Consider the following 22190-nt stretch of genomic DNA (forward strand, 5'->3'; position numbering starts at 1 on the left):
CGACAACCCGGTGTAAGTGGGCAACCGATTTTATTTAACCCTTTCTCATCATCCACCATACAATTATGGCGTATGTCTGAGATTTAAATATGGCCGCCTCTGAGGAGCTGAGCAGCTGTTAAAGACGCTGGGTCTTCGCCAGTCGTGGGCATTACCTCGCCCTCAGTCATCATATTCCCAGCTGGGCATGGACGCTGCCATTTTGGAATGGATTGCCGACCCCAGGAGTTAGATCTAGGGCCACAGATCCATTATTATGACAGGCTCCCAGGCTTGTCATTATACTGTATGTATTCTGTCACAAGCTGCTCTATGTATCGTGTAACAGAAGCAGTGACATTTTATAATGTATTGCAATGCATTGTATTAGAGATCAGAGCCCTAAGGGCCCCTTCAAACGGCGTAAGTGCTCGGCTCATTCCGAGCCGTACACGCAAGCGCTTCTAAACACTTCCCATTCACTTCAATGGGAGCGCTCATAAAACCGGCTTTACACGCGCTCCCATTGAAGTGAATGGGAAGTGTTTAGAAGCGCTCGCGTGTACGGCTCGGAATGAGTCGAGCGCTTACGCTGTGTGAAGGGGCCCTAAGAGATCTAAAAATGACAGGAAAAAAAAAATCACTACCCTTTCCCCAAAACACATAAAAGTACATAAATAAAGTTATGCGCACACACATTAAGTATCACTGTGTTCAATAACCCCTTGTCTACAAGCTTATAAAAATATTTTTCCATAAGGTTATGCCATAGTGGGGGAGGGGTGGGGAAAGAACTGAACCGCCTTTTTTTTTTTGTCTCTTATTGAAATTTGAACAAAAAGTGATCAAACCAATAGACATGGCCCAAGTTGGTATACATAAAAAGTACATCTTACCCCGTAAAATATATATATATATACATACATATATAATGTTTTATGCAGTCCTGTATATGGAAATTTGACATATATATATATATATATATATATATATATATATATATATGTTACAGGTACATGGATGTAGCATATGGAATATGATGGACTCCAAAAAATTCTATTTTCTAATTTTTTCGCAAATTTTGGATTTTTTTTAAAGGGGTTAAAATCGTTAAAAAACAAACAAAAAACAAACCCACACTATCTTTGGCATCTCTAGAATCATACTGACCCATAGAATTAATTCTGATTTTTTTTTCCAGTTTCACAGTACATTGCACAGAATAATAAATGGTACCATTGCAAAGGACAATTTGTCCCTCAAAAATTAAGCCCTAATATGACTCTGTGAATTGAATAATAAAAAAGTTATAGCTTTTGGAAGGCGGAGAGTCAAAAACAAAAATGAAAAAATGCCTGTGGCAGGAATAGGGCTAAAGGACTGGGATCTATTGAAGTCTGATCTTTAAAACACATTAGTAGAAGCATACGATGGCATGAACAAAGGAGATTTCTAAGGACCTCAGAAGAAGAGTTGCAAGACAGATAGGCTCCTATTAAAGACCTCCACATGGAAAAATTATTGGTTTGGAAGGTATTTTGAGCCTGACAGAATCCCATTAAATCAGGATCCCCCATTATATAAAAACAATATGGGATCCCCACATTAGACCACCCATTAAGTGTTGTCCATCTGGCATTTCATGTCTGTCAAGAGTGACCAGGGAGTAAAAACTTGGGGGAACGCAGTGCAGTGAAGTGTAGGAAGGTATACCAGGAGATCAGTACGATGAGTAAGACATTCTTAGCTTATCAGTCGGAAAACCCCTTTAAGGACTCTGCATAGATCTTTAACCTTCACTTGTGTACAATAATGCAGGTGATAAATTTGCTCCTTGTTGTCTAATCTAACTTAACAGAAGCCACCACATATCTGATATTACTGTAGGTGAAAATATTCTAGGAATTAAAGTTGGAAGTGGAGTTGGTGAGTGATGTCCACCACTATGCCATCAGAATATGTAGGTAGTGGCCTTTAATATCTGATAAAAAGTTAAGAAGTGAGAATTCGGCCTACAATGTTCTTGAAGTCAGATACAGATAGCCTCCTCAAGTACACAACTCATGACCCTTTACAACTTGACTTGGGAACTTTATTGTGTTGTTGTAGTGTCCAATGAAGTACAGGTCTACGAGATAGGTTTTTCCTGATTTCAAATCTGTGATATTCTCTTCTAAAGTGGTTTGACTTCCAGCTTGTCGGCAAACCACCTTCTCGGCCCTTGACCTAGCATTGGTGTTTAAGCAGCTATTTTGGTGCTTGTGAATCAACTTCAGATCCAAATGATGCTCTAGGTGTCTGACGTAAATACAGTACTTGACTCCGGGACCACTTCCAGTCCAGGTCACTGTGGCAGAGGAACATGATCTCTTAGATACAGACATGTTGATGTCAGGAGATAAGTTAGAAAATGGCAAATAGCTGTGTGTGGTCGTAGTGAAGAGCTTCACCAAGCCTGGACCTCCTTTACTTGATTTTAAGCTAATGATAACATTATCCTTTGGATTTCCAAAAAGTTTGAAGTTGTGGGCTCCTTGAAGACTTCTAGAAACTTCAATTTGACCATTTACAATAATTTGTAGATGAACTTTATGGAGACAGGAATGGATAAAAAGCCATCGTAGTCCATGGTTTGATGGATTAATGCTCATTATTTTAACTCCTTTACGTTTAAGGAAAATATTCACCATTTCCTCTTCAGGAAGTTTTGGTACATGAGATTTTTGTTTGGGTTTGGTCTCAGCAAAAGTACCAGTATAGGCCACACTAGTACCATCCTTAGGATTCACTGCAAACACATCAAAGTAGTAGAGGCTTTTAGGCTTCAGACCATTTATGGTGGCATTTAAGGATGTCCCCACACACATTCTTTGACCTCCAGCCAAAGTTTTAGAAGACAAAAAGTTATCATTCCCCACCATACCTGGAACCTTCACGGTCTTATAAAACTTTGGGTGGGAATATACTTTGTTATTAGCCTTTTCTGTAATTATATTCATTGATTTCCTTGCTTTGGTTTTTACATAATCTTGAGGGTATTCAATCTCGTTCCTTGCGTCTAGTTCAGTGGCGCACAGTGTCTTGTAGTTGTGTTTTCTATTGACGAACAAACAGTACTCAAACTCAGTGCCAGCAGGTCCTAAGCTCGGTTCCCAAGACAAGTCAACTTTGTCTTCTTCCACTGCAAGGACATCTACCCGGGGATCTTCAGGAAGTATTGGCCATGGGACAGATTCATCTCCTTGGCTCCACACAAAGACCTGGAAGTTGGTGTCAGACTCAAGTGACATGAAGTCAAGAAAGTAATAGCCATCTGACCTCACTATGGATGAGAAGGACTCTTCCCCATTCCCTTTGAAAGAAAATATTCTCTGAGGGCCTATGTGACGATACTTTTTTTGAGGAATGAGGTGCTCAGAATAATCTAGAAAATAATAACACGTAATTAATTATTTTTCATATGTAATATTTAGGTGCATTTTTTAAAAAAACCTATTTCAAAAATTTTCTATACCAAAAACAAACAAGCAAAAGAATGTAATATTCTTTCAGACTATATGGTAGACCCACATTTCAGTTTTCCCTGAAAGTTTGAAGCAGTGAAGAAGAGGTTATTGCCAGCTTTTGCAATGGACTAGCACAGAAGAAGGTTTTTGATGACTTTGGATAGGTCATCAAAAGTAATTGGTAGGGGTACACCTCATTGTTGCCCCACCAATCGGCTGTTTGAAGTGCCATAAAGTTCAGGCCGTCGCCACTTCCTATTCTAAAGCCAGTGACATCATGTCCGTTGGTCACATGGCCAAGCTGCAGCTCAGTCCCATACAAAAATATAGGATTGAGCTGCAATACCAAGCACAGCCACTATACAATGTAGAGCGCTGTGCTTGGTAAGAAGTGAAATTTTCCAAGCTCCACAACCAATACAAACAGCTGATCAGTGAGGGCAATGGTTGCCAGACCAACAATAAACTGATATTGATGACCTATTCTAAGGGTAGGTCATCAATATAGTCCAAGATAACCGCTGTAATGCTAAATGCTAATTGCTAACTGCATGATCAAGGGTGGTGAAACAGTTAATGCTAGCTTCCCTAGTAGTCTAAGGTGGTAAGAAGTTAATGTCTATACCTCTGGTGGTTCAGAACAGAGTAGAGGTTAATATTATCATCCCTGGTAGTGGTCCAGGGTGGTGGAGGGGTCAATTGTTTCTTAGTGGTCTTTATCAATTCATAAAAAAGATAATGCCTTCTTTGTGGACTATGTTAGTGGACGGACTAATGTTTGCTTCCTTGGTGGTCTAGGGTAATGGAGAAATAGAACATTTTCTAGTCAACACCATTGCTTGGGGTTTTGACTGCTCTGTTCTATAGAAATGAATGGAGAGGTGGCGATGAATGTGTACTACATCTCCATCCACACAGCGAACTTGGGAGGGTTCCTGATTGGATAGGAGAAAGGTGTGGAGAGCGGGCACATCCCTTTAATACCCATGACCTGAATGATCTAGGTAGAGAATGGCTTAGTACTTGATGTTCTGTGGTTTTCATGCATCCATTTTCCAGAAACAGCAACACTTTTGTCAATGGGATGTGCTGGTGTTGCATTTCAATAGTTTCAATTAAATTAATTGCACTACCAGACACAGCCATTGCGCAAGAGTGGCACTGTTTCTGGAAAAACATGCAGACTCTTTGGGCCTGGATTGTGCTTGGAGTAGGTTTTCCTCATGGTTTACCACATACACAGTGTATGGATAAAGAACATTGCCCCTGATTTTAGCATGCACACACCATCACATACTGGCAAATGCTAATATGGCGTATATAAATGACATTATTAATAGTTGTCACATCATACCCTGAGTAGAGAGGACAGACAGTGTCCACACGATGGGCGATTCGCACGGAGTCACTCGTATAGTTACAGCACTCTGACTTTTGTTCACTGTAAAGTAGTACCTGTAGAAGGAAAGCAAGATGGATGACACCAGACCCTTTAAGGAGTGAAATCTTTAAAAAAAAAATATTTTTAAACATTACAAAAACTTTGAAATTTAAGCAATCCACCCCTCCCCACACACACACACAAAATCATCTCACTGCAGTACAGTGAAGATAGTCAAACAAAATCGGTGGAACGACTTAGTTGTATATTTGCATCTTAGTTTCCTTCTCGTCGACATGACGGTAACTGAGCCCCCATGTTACATATTACAAATGTCTAGGTATCGTCCAGTTTAAAACTCTTGGTTATGGGTATATCTGGGGGTGGGTTAGGTGGGTGCAGGTTCCCTGTGCTCAGTGCCAGTGAGCCACCAAAAGCCATAGGGCATTTAGATACAAGGTAGAGTTTGAAGTATTGGTTTTGGTGCCCACATTCATATATGCCCACATTTTTTTTTATCTTTTTTTCTACTTAATTTTTCTCCAAAATAATGTCTCACCACATTTCTTAACCATTTGCTTCCCAAATTTTGAGTCATTTGTAGCATACACCTTCACATTGTAAAATTGTACTATATATCTCACAGTTGTCCTGGATGTAGTTATTTTTGCATGTATTTTGATTTTTTTTTTTTATATCCGGGAAAATATAAAGAAAAGGATGGAAATCGTGCCTGTTTTTCACTTTTTTTTTATAACACAAAGTGCTTCTAAAAAAAACTTTTTAAAATAGTTTGTACTCTTGATTATGGTAATGTTTATTTTGTATGGTGTAGTTGGGCATTTTATTGTCATTTTAATTATTTTTTAAAATTATTTTATTTAATTTTTTTTTTTCAAATTATGTCTCATAAGGTCATAATAGACCTTATGGGACACATCTGATCAGTTTTTGCTTGGGTAGGAGGGGAAAGCTGATTTTTCCGGGAACTGGGGTTGGTACATTAAGCCCCATTTGCAGGAGGAATACAGCTTCCTACATGTTACAATAGAGCTGATCTGGATCCTGTAGGATCCAGCAGCTCTAACACATGCTAATGCTGGAGGATCACTTGACAACTGGGTCAGAGGTCTGCCGCATCATGGAGATGCCCATAGCTGTGTATGCACAGCGATCGGGAAGGCAGGGAAGGTAATAAACCTTCCCTGCCTTCTCTCTGGGAGCTCCGGATGAAGTTACAGCCAATTTCCCGTTTCAGCAGATGCACGATTTTGTGCAGCTGCTGAAATCTGCTTGGATGTACTGGTACGTCCTTGCAGAACAAGGCAACCACCTTCCAGACGTAATAACCCAATAGGTGGTCTGGAAGTGGTTACCAGGGTTGTCCAGTTATAGAAAATAAATATTATTGTTGTGTAATAAAAAGTTGTACAATTTTCCAATATATTTTCTGTATCAGTTCTGCACAGTTTTCTAGATCTCTGCTTGATCTGCCAGATAATATAAGAGCTCTGAGTCACGCCCCCTTGCCTGTTCCTACCTGACACCGCCCACTTGACGTTAGAGACTCTAGTTAGTACATCAGGCACCAAAACTAACTGAACTGTTTGCTCCAGAATGGTGGCAGTTAGAAAAGTTGGACAAAAGTTAGACAAGTTGGTGGAGGTGGTGAAAGGTCATCTAACGTGGTAGCTCATACTGGGCGGTAGCACATTGCTGGGATATAATGTTTCTAGTACTTGACCAGCAGCCTCCAGGATTTCATTTCCAGAATTAGATCAATAACCACTAAGAAAAAGTTGCAAACCAGAAGGACGAAAAAGCAGCAATGACATGACAAATGTCTTGGTCAGCCTCAGGCGTTGTACACACTTGCATTCAGTACATAAAAAGAATGTTCAAGACACCTTCACCCAAATCACAGGTAATTGTCTGACGCTGTCCTGAAACAGGACAGAGCAAAGACGTCAATATGTATGACTTACTTAGTGCACCTACACAGAAGGATTCATAGTAGTTGGCCAAGATCCTCTGAGAAAGTCTTCAAGTAGGTTTTGGAAACCAAGTGGCAAAAAGAACTCGAGAGATTTGGAGCACATTAGCGTTAGCAGAGGGGTTGTCACTTTTTGTTCCTAGTATTGCTGTTTGTATGTTTTTATGCATTTCGTACAGAAGGAAAACACCAACATTCTTTGTGGTTACTTTGTATAAGTAACTTTATCTTTGCTCATCCTTGTACAGGTCCACATTGAGCTTTCTCTGCCTCTCCATCATGGACAATTCTTACTTGTTAGAGGGGTCTCTCTACAATAAGCTGACCAGAAAATATGCAGGGACCCATACTCATTTTTCTGTGGTTTGTTAGGATACCTAGCTTCATTGTGCAGTTACCATGCAGCACCGTCACAGGGTAAAGGCGTAACCAGTGGCGTAACTACAGTCTTGTGGGTCCGGGTGCAATCTTTTGTCCGGGGCCCCCTAACTCATTCCTACAGTGAATTCTTGATAGTGATTGTTACTGGTGCTAAGGAGTTTATTCAACCTTAGTGTAGTTAGGGTAATCTGGTTTATGAGCATTTTGGAAGCTGCAATCTCAGTACTGATGCCAGTGCTTATGGGCCCCCTAAGGCTCCGAGCCCCGGTACGACTGCACCTTCTGCACCCCCTTAAAGATACATCCTTGGGCGCAACCTTACAATATCTCTTCAATATGGGATTGGTGGCATTCTGTCTCCCAGGAGACTCACAATGAAGCTGCAAGAACTGCAGCCCATTCACTGAATACCCAGCACATTGGTGTATATTGCCTAGTGGCTGTGCATAGTATTGCAGTTCAGCTCTATATCACTTGAATGGGACTGAGCTGTAAACCGATTACAGTAAGTGATGAATAAACCTTGATGTCATTGGCCTACCAGGATATGTCATCAGTATTGAATTGAGGGAAAACTCCTTTAGGCTAAGGCCCCATGTAGTGGGCTGCAGCCAAAAAGCGCCGCAGGAAAAACCATGGCATTGTGCTTTTCCCCCCACATTGCTTTTCACAGTTTTCCTCTACCAACTTTCTACTTTTATACCTATATGGAAACCACCAGCATATCTGTGGGTATAATGGACGTGTTGCAATTTACAAAAAAAAACCTTTTTCAAATTGCATTATTTCCACTGTGGATTATTTTCTGCAACGTATGGATGGGATTAACCGGGATGCAACAGTTTTTGGCATGTAATTTCCACCATGGCAAAATTGCAGCATTTATACCACATGGGGCCCTAGCCTTAAAGAGGACCTTTCACCAATTTGGGCACAGGCAGTTCTATATACTGCAGGAAAGCTGACAGTGCGCTGAATTCAGCGCACTGTCGGCTTTCCTGCAGTATATAGAACTGCTGATTTCAGCGCACTGTCGGCTTTCCCGATCTGTGCCCCGGGTAAAGCGCTATCGGTCCCGATACTGTAGCGCTTTACAGTCAGAAGGGTGTTTCTGACAGTTAGCCAGGGACACCCTTCTGCCCAGCGGCGTCTATCGCGCTGTACAGTGTGAGCGGAGAGGAACACCCCCTCCCTCTGCTCATACAGTTCGTCCATAGACGAGTATTATCAGGAGGGGAGGGGGCGTTCCTCCCCGCTCCACAGTACAGCGCGATAGGCGCCGCGAGGCAGAAGGGCGTCCCTGGCTAAGTGTCAGAAACGCCCATCTGACACTAAAGTGCTATGGTACCGGGATCGATAGCGCTTTACCCGGGGCACAGATCGGGAAAGCCGACAGTGCGCTGAATTCAGCGCATTGTCAGCTTTCCAGCAGTATATAGAACTGCCTGCCCAATCTGATGAAAGGTCCTCTTTAAGCATTACAAAATGTCCCTCTAAATCAATCGGGGGCAGGACATGTCCTACAGGGTGAGAACACTCCTTCTAATACTTTGAAGAAATTGTATAGTGAAGCCAAGGCATTCATAGACCTCAATAAGAGCTGTCATTTCTATCGGCACATGAAGGAATCCGCACACATTCCTCCGCAATGGAAAAATAAACAAGGTGCAGAGAAAGGAAACCAAACAGTTAATGCGGACTTGGCTATTTTTCTCCTATTTGTTTGCATTCGGTTACTGGGAACAAGTTAGTAAACTTTGTCCTGACACAGCCCTGACAGTGAACTCTTTATCACAAGAAAACATCGCCCCTGTGTGTAACATGGGGCACCGCAATGGGAGCCGCGAACGTGCTGTATACGACTTGGCAAAACTTCCAGAGATTTTCTTCAGCTTTCGCGGTTAAAAATAAAAAGTATCTAATCCTGGAAATGGCATCTGGAAGGTGCAAAAATATATACAAATACACATAGAAATCTGTGGAAACATGTCAAATATGTCTCAATCCACTATGAACTTTGTATCAAGGTCTTGTCACATTCTTGGTTATGGTCACAGAGTTACATCAGTGTTTATTTGGGTAGCAGAGATCGGCTCATTCTGCTTTAACCACTTAACGACCAGGCCTAATAAGGCCTTAAAGGGGTGTTCCATGCTGCGATTTACAAAAACGCAATGCTTTTTGAAATCGCGGCATTTCTGCTGTGGCTATTTTTCTACAGTCTGTGGATAGGATTAGCCAGAGTCCCATCCACTTTTCAGATACTGTAAAACATGGCGTTTTTTGCTGCGCTGAATCTCGCTAAAGGGTTCTCATTTTCAACAACATTTTTCTTTTTTCTTCTCCATAGGCTAGTACTGAAAAAAAGCTCCATACAACTTTTTTGGAAGTTTTTTTCTAGAACAATTGTGCCATGCAGAGAGATCAGGAAAACCTCAAGCAAATTATCCACCAAATATCAAAGGAAATGAATAAGGCAAATCAAAGAGATGTGAGTAACAAAGTGAAGTGTTGATAACCATCTATATGGGGAGACAGTACAGTCTTATAGCTATTACTCATTACATCCTCCCTATTCAGTGGAAGGTGATATAAGGACAATCCTCCTGCAGCTGTGAGACACATTCACCCCAGTGCTAAGAGGTTCATTGCAGGTAAAACCTTTCATTGCCTTCATAGGCATTTTGTGGGGCCCCAATAAATACTGCACATTATCGTAATAGAAGTGTAATGTAAAGTTCCTTAGCCTTACAAAGGCCCCTTAAATATCACACATCATTTCTAGTACTCCTAATGTCTTGGGGACTGTTACTCAGGCTACAAGTCTGACGTGAAACTACAACCTTTATATCGGTAGCTACATCACCACCAGTGATCGAGGGTTTAATTCTGGCTGCCCAGTTCAAACTATTTCTCTTTTATTACTAGATAGAAAAAAAGCATTGGTTTATGTATAAGTCTATGGAGAGGGGAAGGAGAGGAGGCTGTGTTAGTAATAGAGTTAGCAATCTTAATTACTAACTATGGCTAAATGTAGCAGCTGCACTATGTATGTATCTTTTCCAGTAGCCTATGCTCCATCCCATTTCCATAGACTTCAATGTTAGAAGAAACCCTTTTTTTTTATCTTTTTTTAACAAAAAATATTGTAAGCAAAAGCAGAGAAAGTAATTCAGTTCACCAGGATCTGAAAATAATCTTGAACTCCACAATAGGATATTTACAACATAGGGTGGGTTCACAGAATTCTATCACAGGATAAGAGTAATGGATTTTAAGTGACTTATGCAGATGGTGCCCCCTCTGTCCGAAGTCCAGCAGCATTCAGCCTCAACAAAAACGTTGTAAGATTTTTTCCATCAAGTCTTTAACTTTTCTGACAGAAGAAATAGTCCTACATGCAAGAGTTTTTGAGTTTTTCTTCTGCTTCTGCCATGTTTTTCTCAATAGCGTCAATGGGAATAGTCACAGATGGAGCAGCCGGAGGGGGCTCGGTCTGCGCCTGTCACTCTACTACTAATTAATGTCCGTTGCCTTCATCCTATAATGGACGAGAGGAATGGCCCCTTCTTTACGTTACACCATCTAACCCCGAGTGCAGTGCCACATAAATAGTGTTGGACTGAGGTTCTTTGGCCCCAGGAGATAAACCTTCACAACCTGTAGGAAAGAGACCATAGTACTTATAATGGAAGATTATTATATTAGAGCCCGGATCTACCTGAGAAGTCCAAAACTGGAGAAGTCCGACACTGCCCATAAAGTACCAACACTCCATTCAAACATCAAAATATGGGCAGAATTTCTAATACACGAGATGGAAAATATGGAAGATATAACAATTCTCTCCCTGGAGTGATCTATATAAGACAGGCTAGCTTGGCTCCTGACGGTGGAAAACAACCATCCCTCAACCAAGAAGGAAGACACAGGCTGACCACAGATGCCGTATCTATACCTGACAAAACACAGATTGAACTAATCCACTATTCTAAACCCTCAAAAAAAAAATCCCATCTTCAAACCAAATATATCTGTACCAAACAAGAGGCAGTGAATGCCATACCCTACCAAACTAACTCCTAAACAAATCCTCCTCTGGTACAAGTCATCATCCTGGTTACAACCTGTATTCCTCAAGACTTCCACTGTACAAAAAATAAAAAATACCCCAACCCCAATTCCCACCTCTCCTGGAGAAGAAGTGATTAGGAAACCACACAAGGCAAGAAGTAAAAAATAAATAAATTAAACAAACAAACAAAAAAAAAAACAACCCCAAAAAACACAGAAGTTCTGAGCCATATCTCCTTTTTCTTACTAGATTGGGATAAACAAGCTCTTCTAATGGACCAATGCCCCAACTATAAATAATGAGTAACACAGGCTTTCCATGTAGACAAAGATTGAGCATTGTGTGAAATCCAATAATTAAGAAGTATTTTTCTGTCCAAAAATAAAAGAGGAGAAAGCCTGATAACTGGAGAAGAAAGCATTTTTCTATAATAAGAAATGTCACAAAGTTTCTTATAGTCACATGTGCTATTCATTCATTATGAAACGTTGTTATAATTTGAGGTTCAGTTTAAAGCAGATCTAACTTTTTGGATAACTTTAATGGATAAGTTGCCACGTGTGTGCATTATGTAGTAACCACATAGTAACATTATTTCTGGCCATTCTGCCTTGTGAGCAGTTTTCTCTTCTGCAGGCTCTCTAATTCTCAGTTGTCTCTGGGGTAGGGGGTGGAGATTAACTACTATGATGTCTCCCATAGACAACACATGAAGAAAATAGGACATTTCAGTCCCTAACTCTCTCGCCAAGTCAAAAACAATATAGGACTTAAAGGGATCCTATCATTCAATCACTTTTTTTCTCCAGAAGAAGATGGAACTGACGCTGGAGAGTTCTCTGGCAGCATTGGGGCCACCCCCTTTGCTGTTTGAGTGCTGGGGCCCGCCCCCAGTGCTGCAAAAGAACTCATTTACATACCAAGAAAAAATGAGATCCAATCAATCCGAACCACAATGAGGTCTTGTCCTGTTGGTGACTACCTCTCCTCATAGACATGTTATCAGTTTCCCCAATGACTTCAAGCAAGCACAGTTCTCCAGCTCATGAGATAATACATTAACTAGTAGACATTGTTGGTAACATCTTTACTGCTTCATCACCTTACATCGTGCCCACTGTCAATTCTGTTGGTCTCCACTATGTTATTATTGGATCATAAAACCTTACAGTAAATATGGAGGTAATTCTTTCTGTCTGGAGTAACTAGGATCATATTCATCTTATGTCTGGCATTTACTGACTCATCCGAGAACCCCAGACAAGATTATATGAGTGTTTGCCTGCAATGCTTACCTGACTGGTGTGTCCAAGGGTAGAAATCCATCCACTCTCTGCCCCATGGGAAGAGGCCTCCTTATATCTCCCATGTGGTTAGAGTGCACTGGAGACAATGCATGAGCCATATAACCCACAAGACCATAGTCTGAAGAGTACATGGAGAGAATCAGGATCAGAATAACCTTCTCCATTATTTTTAGGTATTAAGCAGTCACATAAGCCAGTTTGCCCTAAAATGAAATAGAACATATGTTAGCTATAGAAGTCTATGGAAAAATACTTTGTGGAGGATTCATCTCAATCAATGTACCAATGTTCTGGCATAAAATAGTGTTAAATAGTTACAAATCGCCAATTTCTGATGAGTCGCAAATAAAGTGATATTTTTGCTCTGGCCTCGCCACTTTTCTTAAAGTGGTTGGGTCTACCACCTGTGCCTTATATATCATAATTTCCATCACAAAACTGGCATAAATCATGGCAAAATCAAGGGTTGGCATAAACATAAAGGCACCGGGAAGATGCGCCCGATTCATAAGGAAGGCGTGAGATCATCATGAATGAAGCGCTTCCTCTGCTGGGGGCCTCAAGACCGACAAGCGGTAACACAATGGATTCTCACCAATGGTGGCGGAGTCTCTGAGCTGTATTTCATGTAGTGTTAGTGCCCACTTGGTCAATTTATATTATATTATAATATATTTTGGGAATGGCTGTACAGATTTGTATTAAAAAAAAAAAAAAAAAAAAAAAAACACTAAAAACTGATGATATATGTCATTGGCCTTTTCAGACCTGGTGACAGGTCCTCCCTAATTGATGTCCCGAGCTTTTAACACATTGTTAATAAAGTCCTATTTAGAAAATTATCATCCAATATGGCCAAAATGATTCTCTGTCCGAGTCTGTCATTTCAAATGTCCTTTATGGGCAAATGAACCTAGTTATGTAGTTATATGGGAGAACCACAGGTCTATTGTTTGTCAATCAACTGGGAAACATCTAAAATTATGGCCTTATGGCTGCTATGATTGACATTTGCCGGTGTTGTGTTGCTGTGTCTGTCAAATCTTTCCCATTACACTTGCATAGTGATCTGTATATAGATGATTCTCTCTTCATCACTTCATGGACTTTTCGCCACATTAGCGTGGCGTGATTATTAGTTTAAAAGATATTTTAGACCTAAATACTCCTTTTCAAGCTTTATTTCATTATCGTAAATGTCACCTTTGAAAGGGTATACTTGCAGCAATACATGTGAGAACGATTACCGCTATTGTGTGCATTATAACGTATCATTTCTATGTCTAGCTTTATTGGTCCTGCCATTTACTAAGAATTTGATGAGTGATATTATTTGCTCCCTTTGTACTGTTACAGTTGCCATGGAAACTGAGATAATCAGAAGCCCATCTCTTTAGTCAGCAATGTAACAAAAGGCTCCTGATAAGAAAAGGAAAGTCATTTCTGCGGCTAGACATTCACGCCTCTGTTCAGACTTTCAGCCCTGATTGTGCTTTTTGTGATATATTTTTATTAAGACGCTCAGGTGTGACAGGGGGCACCCTGCCAATTTCTAGCCGCACCCAGGGCCTCTAACACTTTCAATGGCCCTGTCGGAGCTTGCATGAGTAGGTTTATTACAGATAAAATTGAAAGATCAGTGCATTTTGATAGGAATATATTCACATGAGTAGGATTGTTCATTGTGAAACACCTGAGCTTTTACTCTAAAAATTTGTTTGTGTTCATCTTTGAATGACGCATCTACATAAAAAGCTGAGTAATGGTAAAAATATATTACATTTTATTATTGTCCAGAGCTGCATTCACAATTCTGCTGCTATCTGTTAGAAACAGTCGACATGTTTGATGACAGACACACCCCTGCTTAGCTAATGTTGTTTTGGATCGGTTTTCCTCTACATTGGATTACTGTACATTGTAACATTTATAGACTTCATGTCCTGAAATAAGATATGTATATGGAATTATTCAGTCACGTAACTAGGAATGTCAGAGCCCTGTGACGAATTTTTGACATGCCCCCCTTCCTGACTTTTCCCCTGAAGACCCCGACTGACCAACCCATCTCCCCCCTCCCCCACATGCACTATTATGTCACATAGTCGCCCCTGCACACAGTATAATGCCCCATAGTTGCCCCTTCACACAGTATTATGCCCCACTGAGGACCACCCATGAACAATTATTACAGTCTGGGGACCCCAGAGTATAATAATCGAGACCCAGGGGAGGATAAAAACATAAAAAACACTGTTACTTACCTCTCCTGGGCTCCAGTGCATTCCTGGCTGATGTTGGCCATCTTCAATGACGAAAGAGTTAGTTATTGAGCTGGGGCTTATGTTGCGATGCATAAGGATGCAGGCCCGGCTCACGTCACCTCTTGGACATCACACAAGTAGGCCTTCCGGTGCCAGGAGAGATAAGTAAAAGTGGTTTTTTTTATGTTAACCTCACCTCTCCTGGGCCTCGAATCATTATACTTGAGGGTCTGAAAAGACCCTTTCCCCCTTCCCTAGGTATAATGATAGTGGAGTTTGTGGGGTAAGCGGACCTGTGGCCTCACTTACCAATCCTAACTCCTGTTCACAGGGGCCTCAGCAGAAGAGGAAGCTCTGGTGGCCGTGAGCAGGACCCAGGATCAGTAAGGAAATTAGAGACTTTTTAAAGCCTGAAAACCTGTGAATGCAGCCTTGGACTATTTTACAGTAACCTAGGATCAGTCCTAGATAATAAAGGACATTGTTACTCAACTTATTATGCAGATACATTCTATAAGTATAAGTGTTCTAAGGAAGCCTTATAAGAGACCGCATTGTAAAATTAGATCATGGAATCTTAAAGAGAACCTTTCACCACCTCCACCAACTCCAACTCCTCCATCATTCAATAAGTCCCACTCCACTGATTTTTTTTTTCTCTAGCCACCACCATTTCTGAGCAATCATTTGTTATTTTTAGAATCCAATATGGTAATTAGACTCTATTGTCATGTGGGCAGTCCATGTCTGTCTGTTCCAGCCAAGGACCACCCACATGGCAGTTAAAAACCTAATTAGCATAATGTGTGCTGAAACTCAGCTGCACCAGATTCAATAGAAAAGTGCCTATTGAAGGATGCAGAGACTTGGTGCAGGAGGTGAAAAATCCATTTTTAAAGATCAAATATTTTTTCACGGCATCTGAGTCCTTGCCACCTTTGGGCCTGGCATACACACTTAGCTACATCTGAGACTTCCTGTTAAAGGGGTTACCCAGGAATTGGACAAACTACAGAGGGACCTGGGCAGGTGTAGGCATAAAAAAACCAAAAACACATTCTCACCTGTCCTTGTCGTTCCATTTTCAGCTGCCGCAGTCTGTTTCGTCACCCGCCATGTGCCCCATGTCACTGCCCAGACCAATCAGTGGCCTCATCAGTTGCTGAAGAGGAGCCATGATATGTCACATGTCCCTCTCCTGTCACTGAGGCCACTTATTGGTCTCACCAGTGCCCTGTTTTTGTGGCATTTGCCATAGTTTTTTCCTATTGTTTACTGTTTAAGTCCGTGTCCCCACGTGGCCAAACCTTGGCAAATCCCACCCACATAGCGCGGAAAAATACACGCAGAAGACATTCTACGATTTCCAAAACCAATGCGATTTTGGAAATCGCAGCATGTCAATTATATCTACGGAAATGTTGGCAGTGTCCCTATAGAAGTATGGAAGGAAATATAAAAACCTCTGTGAATTTTCTGTGAAAAGCGCTGCGGGAAAAACCATGATGTGTTGTCGCTACGTTTTTCCCGCAGCGCTTTGTTGCTGCAGCTCACTATGTGGGGCCTTAACCTAAAACAGATATTATTTTAGATTATATAGTGAGAAAAAAACCCCACAATAAGTAAATACAAAATATTTTGTTTTGTGCCATTTTTGTAACATTGTTATTAAACATGCAGCCTGCTCTGGTTATGGTGTTTCTGTAAAGCTTTTTTCTATAGGACGTGCCACAAAAAAAATTATGTACAAAATCATAGAAAATAAAAACTAAACCCGTGAAGCGGCCATTGAGCTGTAACAAGTAACAAAATTTATGCCACGGGCAATTCTGATCCAATTCTGCATAGAGATATTGATGCGGATTTCGATGCAGATTTGCAGTGGATTGGCTGCGTATTTCACCCATTGCATTGTATTCCAATACAAGTGAAGGGTTCTTAAAGTGACATCTTAAAAGTAGTCTAAGAAACAAGAAACTTTTTGTCTTACCTGAGAGGGTCTGATGTCCAGCGGCCTTACAACCTGCACCGCACCGATGTGTCCAATGAGTATTGTGCTCTGCTGTTTACCTGTTCCAGGTATCAGTGCACACACAGAAATGTAGCAATGTTCTCCCGACGCGACCGCGCCCCGTACAGACACACCTGCAGGTTTGCATGCAATCAGTGCAAATCTACATATGATAAAAACAGGAATGCTGGCCTGTATAATAAGTATGTAGTGTACCTGGGAGAGATTTAACCCATGTATAGTAAGTCACATCCGGCCCAGACTCAAAGCCTGTCCTGGGGTATTAAGGTAACTCCCCAGTGCACCTTTCTGGTGCCGTATCCTATGGCCATATCACAGGGTCCGGTGGTAGAACTGGCTGATAATTACGTGGTTGGTCAAGGACAATAAGAGTCGGCGGCGCAGCTACTGAGCACCATTGGGTTAAAGTATGTGTTTGATGTATATGTATTAAATGGTTGTAAAAGTTATGTTTAAAGACTGGAGTTAAAACTAGTTTAGTAAATGCTTGAGGGCATAAAAGATGAAGAGCTGAAGAAAGCGAGCGCTTGTGCTGTAGTATATACAGAAAGAATGGGGAAGAAGTGGCATTGGCCTAAAGGCGCCCACACACGTGTGGATATAATAGAGTGAAAGATCTTATAACGATCCTTACAAGACGGAAAGATAATTACAAGTAGTCCTGTAAGGTACCATATGTCACAATGTCTGCAGAGCCACAAGCTGTACCATGTCTCCTTAGGGAAACTTCCCCTTTTGCAGTGTTTTTTAGAAAACCAGGCATTGATTGATAGGAATCTACCTTCCAAAAGGTGGTGCTAGAGCAGTTTTTCCTTTTTCAGCAAGAACTTATTTTCATGTTCCTTTTCCTACATAAACCTCCACTATTCAATAAAGTCCAACATGTTGAGGTTTAGGTCTCAGTTCACATAGATCAGAAGGGGTAAAGTGTCTCATTATGGAAAGATGGTAGATGGTATATGGACTTATTAGAATGTGCATGTCCTGCTAAGGATTCTGGGTAAGGAATATCCAAATAAGATCTCATTGCTGGAAAAAGAGGAATTAACTATAGTGCCTCCCTATAGATTAATGCATGGTTTTCAGAGAAATCTAAGGGCATAGTCTGGGAATAATAGCCAAACCATAATAAATCCTCCAAAAAGGAGAGGGGGATTGTTGCCCCTTATGGCTGTCTGGGTTAGAGGTCTAGATGTTCACATATAAGATGCTCCACTGTGAAACCGCATTGATAATATGGGTCTCTACTCTATTGGGTGCAGTGCTGCAGGGGGAGCAACCCAACAGCCCAACACCATCCCTGCTGCCATACAAAGCTCCCCGGCTCTGGGCCAGACCATCCACAGGGGGGTTGTGGCAGCGTCAATGGACTCCCCCAATAGAGTAAGGAACCACTATACAGAAAAATCCATGAAGTAGCTGGTGGGCTTATACCTGGATGAAAAATGTGGACAGAGAACTTCGTTTTCACTTCTATAGATATTGCAGTGAAGCACAGACCAATGGGATATGAGGTTTCTAAAATTATTAATATTATTAGTCAATGTTCTAGGTTGACTTTCCCATCTGTGGAGTATCTTCTAGCTATGACTTCTGTTGATCCATCCATCCATCTTGCTGCTGTTCCCGCTCATCCTCCTGTTCTATAAACCTTTTCCTCTATAACACCTCCGACATTAGATATCTGACAGTCCATTAGATGATTATTAACTGGAAAATGTCTTGTTATTATAATAGGTGATATTTGTAACAGAGCTTAAAGGGCTTGTCCAACTAAAGGTCATAGGGATGTACAAGATGTCTCCTGCTCAGTATTCTCCTCGGTTTGCCAAAGTGAAGGTTGCTCTTTGCAGCATCTCATGTATTAGATGTCCCTTCATTTAACACCATGTCCATGTAATGTCACATTTCTTTTGCACACAGGTTCTCCAGAGGACGACTCAAGGTTTCAGTCTTAAGACTTTAATCTAAGAAATGTGCATGTGCCGGAAGCACCAGAGATCTGTACGATGAGGAGGTTCAGTGAATTTCTGGGTTAGTATCGGAGTGTTTTATTAAGCAACCCCAGGGACAGATAGTCATACTATAGACCTGTGTCACACTGAACACCAAACCCATAAGGACCTGCTCAAGGTTTAGTGTCCCAAATTCACTTGAAAGGTTCCCTTTTAGCATTGAATAGTAATAAACCCAATACAAATTCTGTAACCAATCTGTATCCAACTCATACTTGCCAAAATGTCAGATGACACCCTGAGAACGACACATTCAATGCTCGGCCATGGTTATACCCACTATGGCCAGGGTTATACCCCCTTTCTTGCGACATGGGTATGAAATGTGCTGGTCACAAGTCTTTTCAGGAGCCTACAGGACATTTTGGCACAGATGGCAAGCATGCCCCTACCTGTCGTATGGCGCTCCTGTGGCAGAAGTGCCTTGGGAACTCAGAGGTATAGTTTGTAGGGGGACATGTATGTGGGCTACATGTTTAAGGTAAATCTATGGCGGTAGTGCCAGCCCTGCAGAATACTATGGTAGTCAGATGCTGTCAGGTAGCTGTTGCATCAGTTGATATCATAAATTGAAGGAGGCGCTCAGTTACTGTAACAAATCAGCTAATGTGACAGCTGCCTGGCACTTGACTGTCATGGCTATATACGCCTGCTTGCCTGACTGACAGCGACACCAAGAATCAATTGGATGCCAAGTGATTTCTTACTCGGATAAAGATTCCCTGCCAGTTTAAGCAATGACTTGATGTGCGGCACCCGCCCAGCCTGGCACACCATGAAGATTATACCAGAATGTCTCCTCCACACTATATCTGTGGCATGGTTTGTGTGCGCCCTGACAGGCGTACTGTAGTGGCATCACGTCTGTCCTCATGCCTGCGACCTGTCCACATAAACCATACAATGAGGTGACATCTTTATTTACCAGTAATAAAATGCTGGCGTTCAGGACGCCTAAAGCAGAATTCACATGTACTAGTTGAAAATGTCACATATTTCAAGAATGACGACTATAAATATGCTCTGCTGTTCTGTAAAGGAATGTTTGACAGCATGAAGGCGCTGGAAGACATGGAGCTTGTCCTAAATCTAATGGCCCTCCGCGCAGCGCACATGGCTGTATCACACTTATGTAACCGCCTTCAGGATCTACTAGAAGAACCTGTCGCTGTTTTACACAGGCAGTAATAAAGACTGGGAATCGGCCAAATCTGATGTTTTATGTTTTGGGAGGAGATCTACTTTAAAGGGAAAGTCCACTTAAAATAGTCATAGTTACATGGTAGGAGATGACAGTAGTGAAGTCTTTGATGTCAGAGAACCCTTTGGCACTGCCCAGAGGTTTGTATTACTGGAAACCAGACAACGTTCTAAGCAAAGGATCATTCAGATCAATGTGTTGTATACACCATGTATCTCAAGAGGGATTAAAGTGGGGGTCTAAGATGCAAGGTGAGTCGTTTAGGTCTTCTTGAAGGTTGTGATTGGGGGGGGGGTCAGTCTTATGTGCCTTGGTAAGGAGTTCCAGAGTATGGGGGATGCACGGGAGAAATCTTGGAGACGGTTGTATGAGGAGCGGATAAGAGCAGAGTAGGAGGTCTTTGGAGGATCTGAGGTTACGTGTGGGCAGGTAAAGGGAGATTAGGTCAGAGATCTATAGAGAGGGCAGGTTGTGGATGACTTTGTATGTTAGCCTTAGTATTGTGACCTCTATTAGCTGGGTGATGAGTAGCCAGGGAAGGGATTGTCAGAGGGGAGGAGCCAATGACGTGTGGAGGGAAAGAGGTGGATTAAGCGAGCAGAACAGTTTAAAGTGCACTGGAGGCGGGGTGGGAGTATTTGCTGGGAGGCCATGGAGAAGTGTGTTACAGTAGTCTAAATGGGAGATCATGAGGGTGTGGACTAGCATTTTTTTAGTTTCAGGGGTGAGGAAGGAGCCGATGGAGGTTCTTGAGTTGGAGGTGGCAGGAGATATTATTGGTTTAGATGTTTGGCTTGAAGGTAAGGTCAGAGTCATAGGTTATCCCAAGGCAGTGGGTTTGTGGAACTGGGGTAAGTGTAGTCCGTAAACACAACACCAACAATCAGACTCCGCACCAGCCAGGTGATTTGGCTGCTGAAAGGTATATATAAAAGTATTCAACCAGAAGCAGCTCTGCCCCTAGTCAAGTGAATTGGAGTAGAGCTGCGGTTCCTTGGCGCCACCGCTTCGGAGCCGTAGTAGACTGTAGCAGTGATAATGGGGGATCTGCAGCTTTGCGCCTATTCATTTTAATAACAGTTCTGCTTTTAGCTATATTCCTATATGTCTTCTGGTGGCTTAGTCAGCTGATCGGTGCAGTCGGTTTAGGCATCGGACTCCCACCGATCTGTATCCTGTGATTAGGTCATCAGTATCTGTTCCTCTTCCTATAAGTTCTCAATGGAGACCTCTCATGTATCTAGGAGATATCACAAGATTACTTTGCTGGCTGAAAGTTAAGTAGTTTGGAAACACTTAAAGATGACTTCCAACCAAAATCTATAAGTTGTTATGTATTAGTAGATAAATGTCTGCACAAAACAGTTTATAAGCTCCCTGCTTTACCATTCTGACCCTATCTCTGCTGCAGGGAGCTGTAGGCGCGATGTGATGATGTCACATCCCTGAAGAGTCCAGGATCAGAGACAGAAGAACAGAAGGTGAAGGGGGAGAGGAGAGTATGTTTTTTTTATGTTTTTTTTTTTGTACCAGAAGAGGAACATAATATTGAGAAAGCAACTGCAGGAGGGCATTAAACTTTGGGGGTAGCTGAAGAGGGGAATTATGTCCACATAAACCATACAATGTGTGCACCAGAAGAGGGACTTTATACTGTGAGGTCAATTGGAGTGGAACAAAGGCTGCGTTCACATCTGCACCAGAGTCTCTGTTGGAGACCCCGTCACAGTGTCCTCCAAAAATGCATGCTGGTTTCATTTTAAACAATGATGGATACTCGATGGACCCATTATAGTCAATGGGGTCTGCCGGGTTCAGTGTGTAGCCACTGTTTTATTGGTTCACCTCCCCATTTTTCAGATCCACCGACACACCCGGTCAATGGAGAAATGACGCTAGTCACTTAAATGTAAAATAAAATCTATGCCTACTATGAGTATTTGAAAACCACTCCCACTAACCGGAGATCACTCCCACTAAGTTGAGACCACTCCCACTTTCCTAACCACTTTGCTAGTTTTAAAACATTGAAATTCTTGGTATAGATTTTGTGATT

The 22190-nt window shown here is 41.7% G+C and overlaps 1 protein-coding gene across 1 annotated transcript; it reads right to left on the reverse strand.

Moving 5' to 3' along the window:
* Nucleotides 1-1731: 1731 nt before the first annotated feature.
* LOC142203856 (protein NDNF-like) lies at nt 1732-16963 on the reverse strand. Its single transcript, XM_075274944.1, has 4 exons — nt 16877-16963; nt 12611-12825; nt 4840-4940; nt 1732-3403 (listed from the first exon to the last, which is right to left on the reverse strand). The coding sequence occupies exons 2-4, from the start codon at nt 12784-12786 to the stop codon at nt 2028-2030; spliced, it is 1653 nt and encodes a 550-aa protein (XP_075131045.1). The 5' UTR covers nt 12787-12825; nt 16877-16963; the 3' UTR covers nt 1732-2027.
* Nucleotides 16964-22190: the final 5227 nt, after the last annotated feature.

This window comes from Leptodactylus fuscus, chromosome 5 (genome assembly GCF_031893055.1).
Source record: "Leptodactylus fuscus isolate aLepFus1 chromosome 5, aLepFus1.hap2, whole genome shotgun sequence".
Lineage (NCBI taxonomy): Eukaryota > Metazoa > Chordata > Amphibia > Anura > Leptodactylidae > Leptodactylus > Leptodactylus fuscus.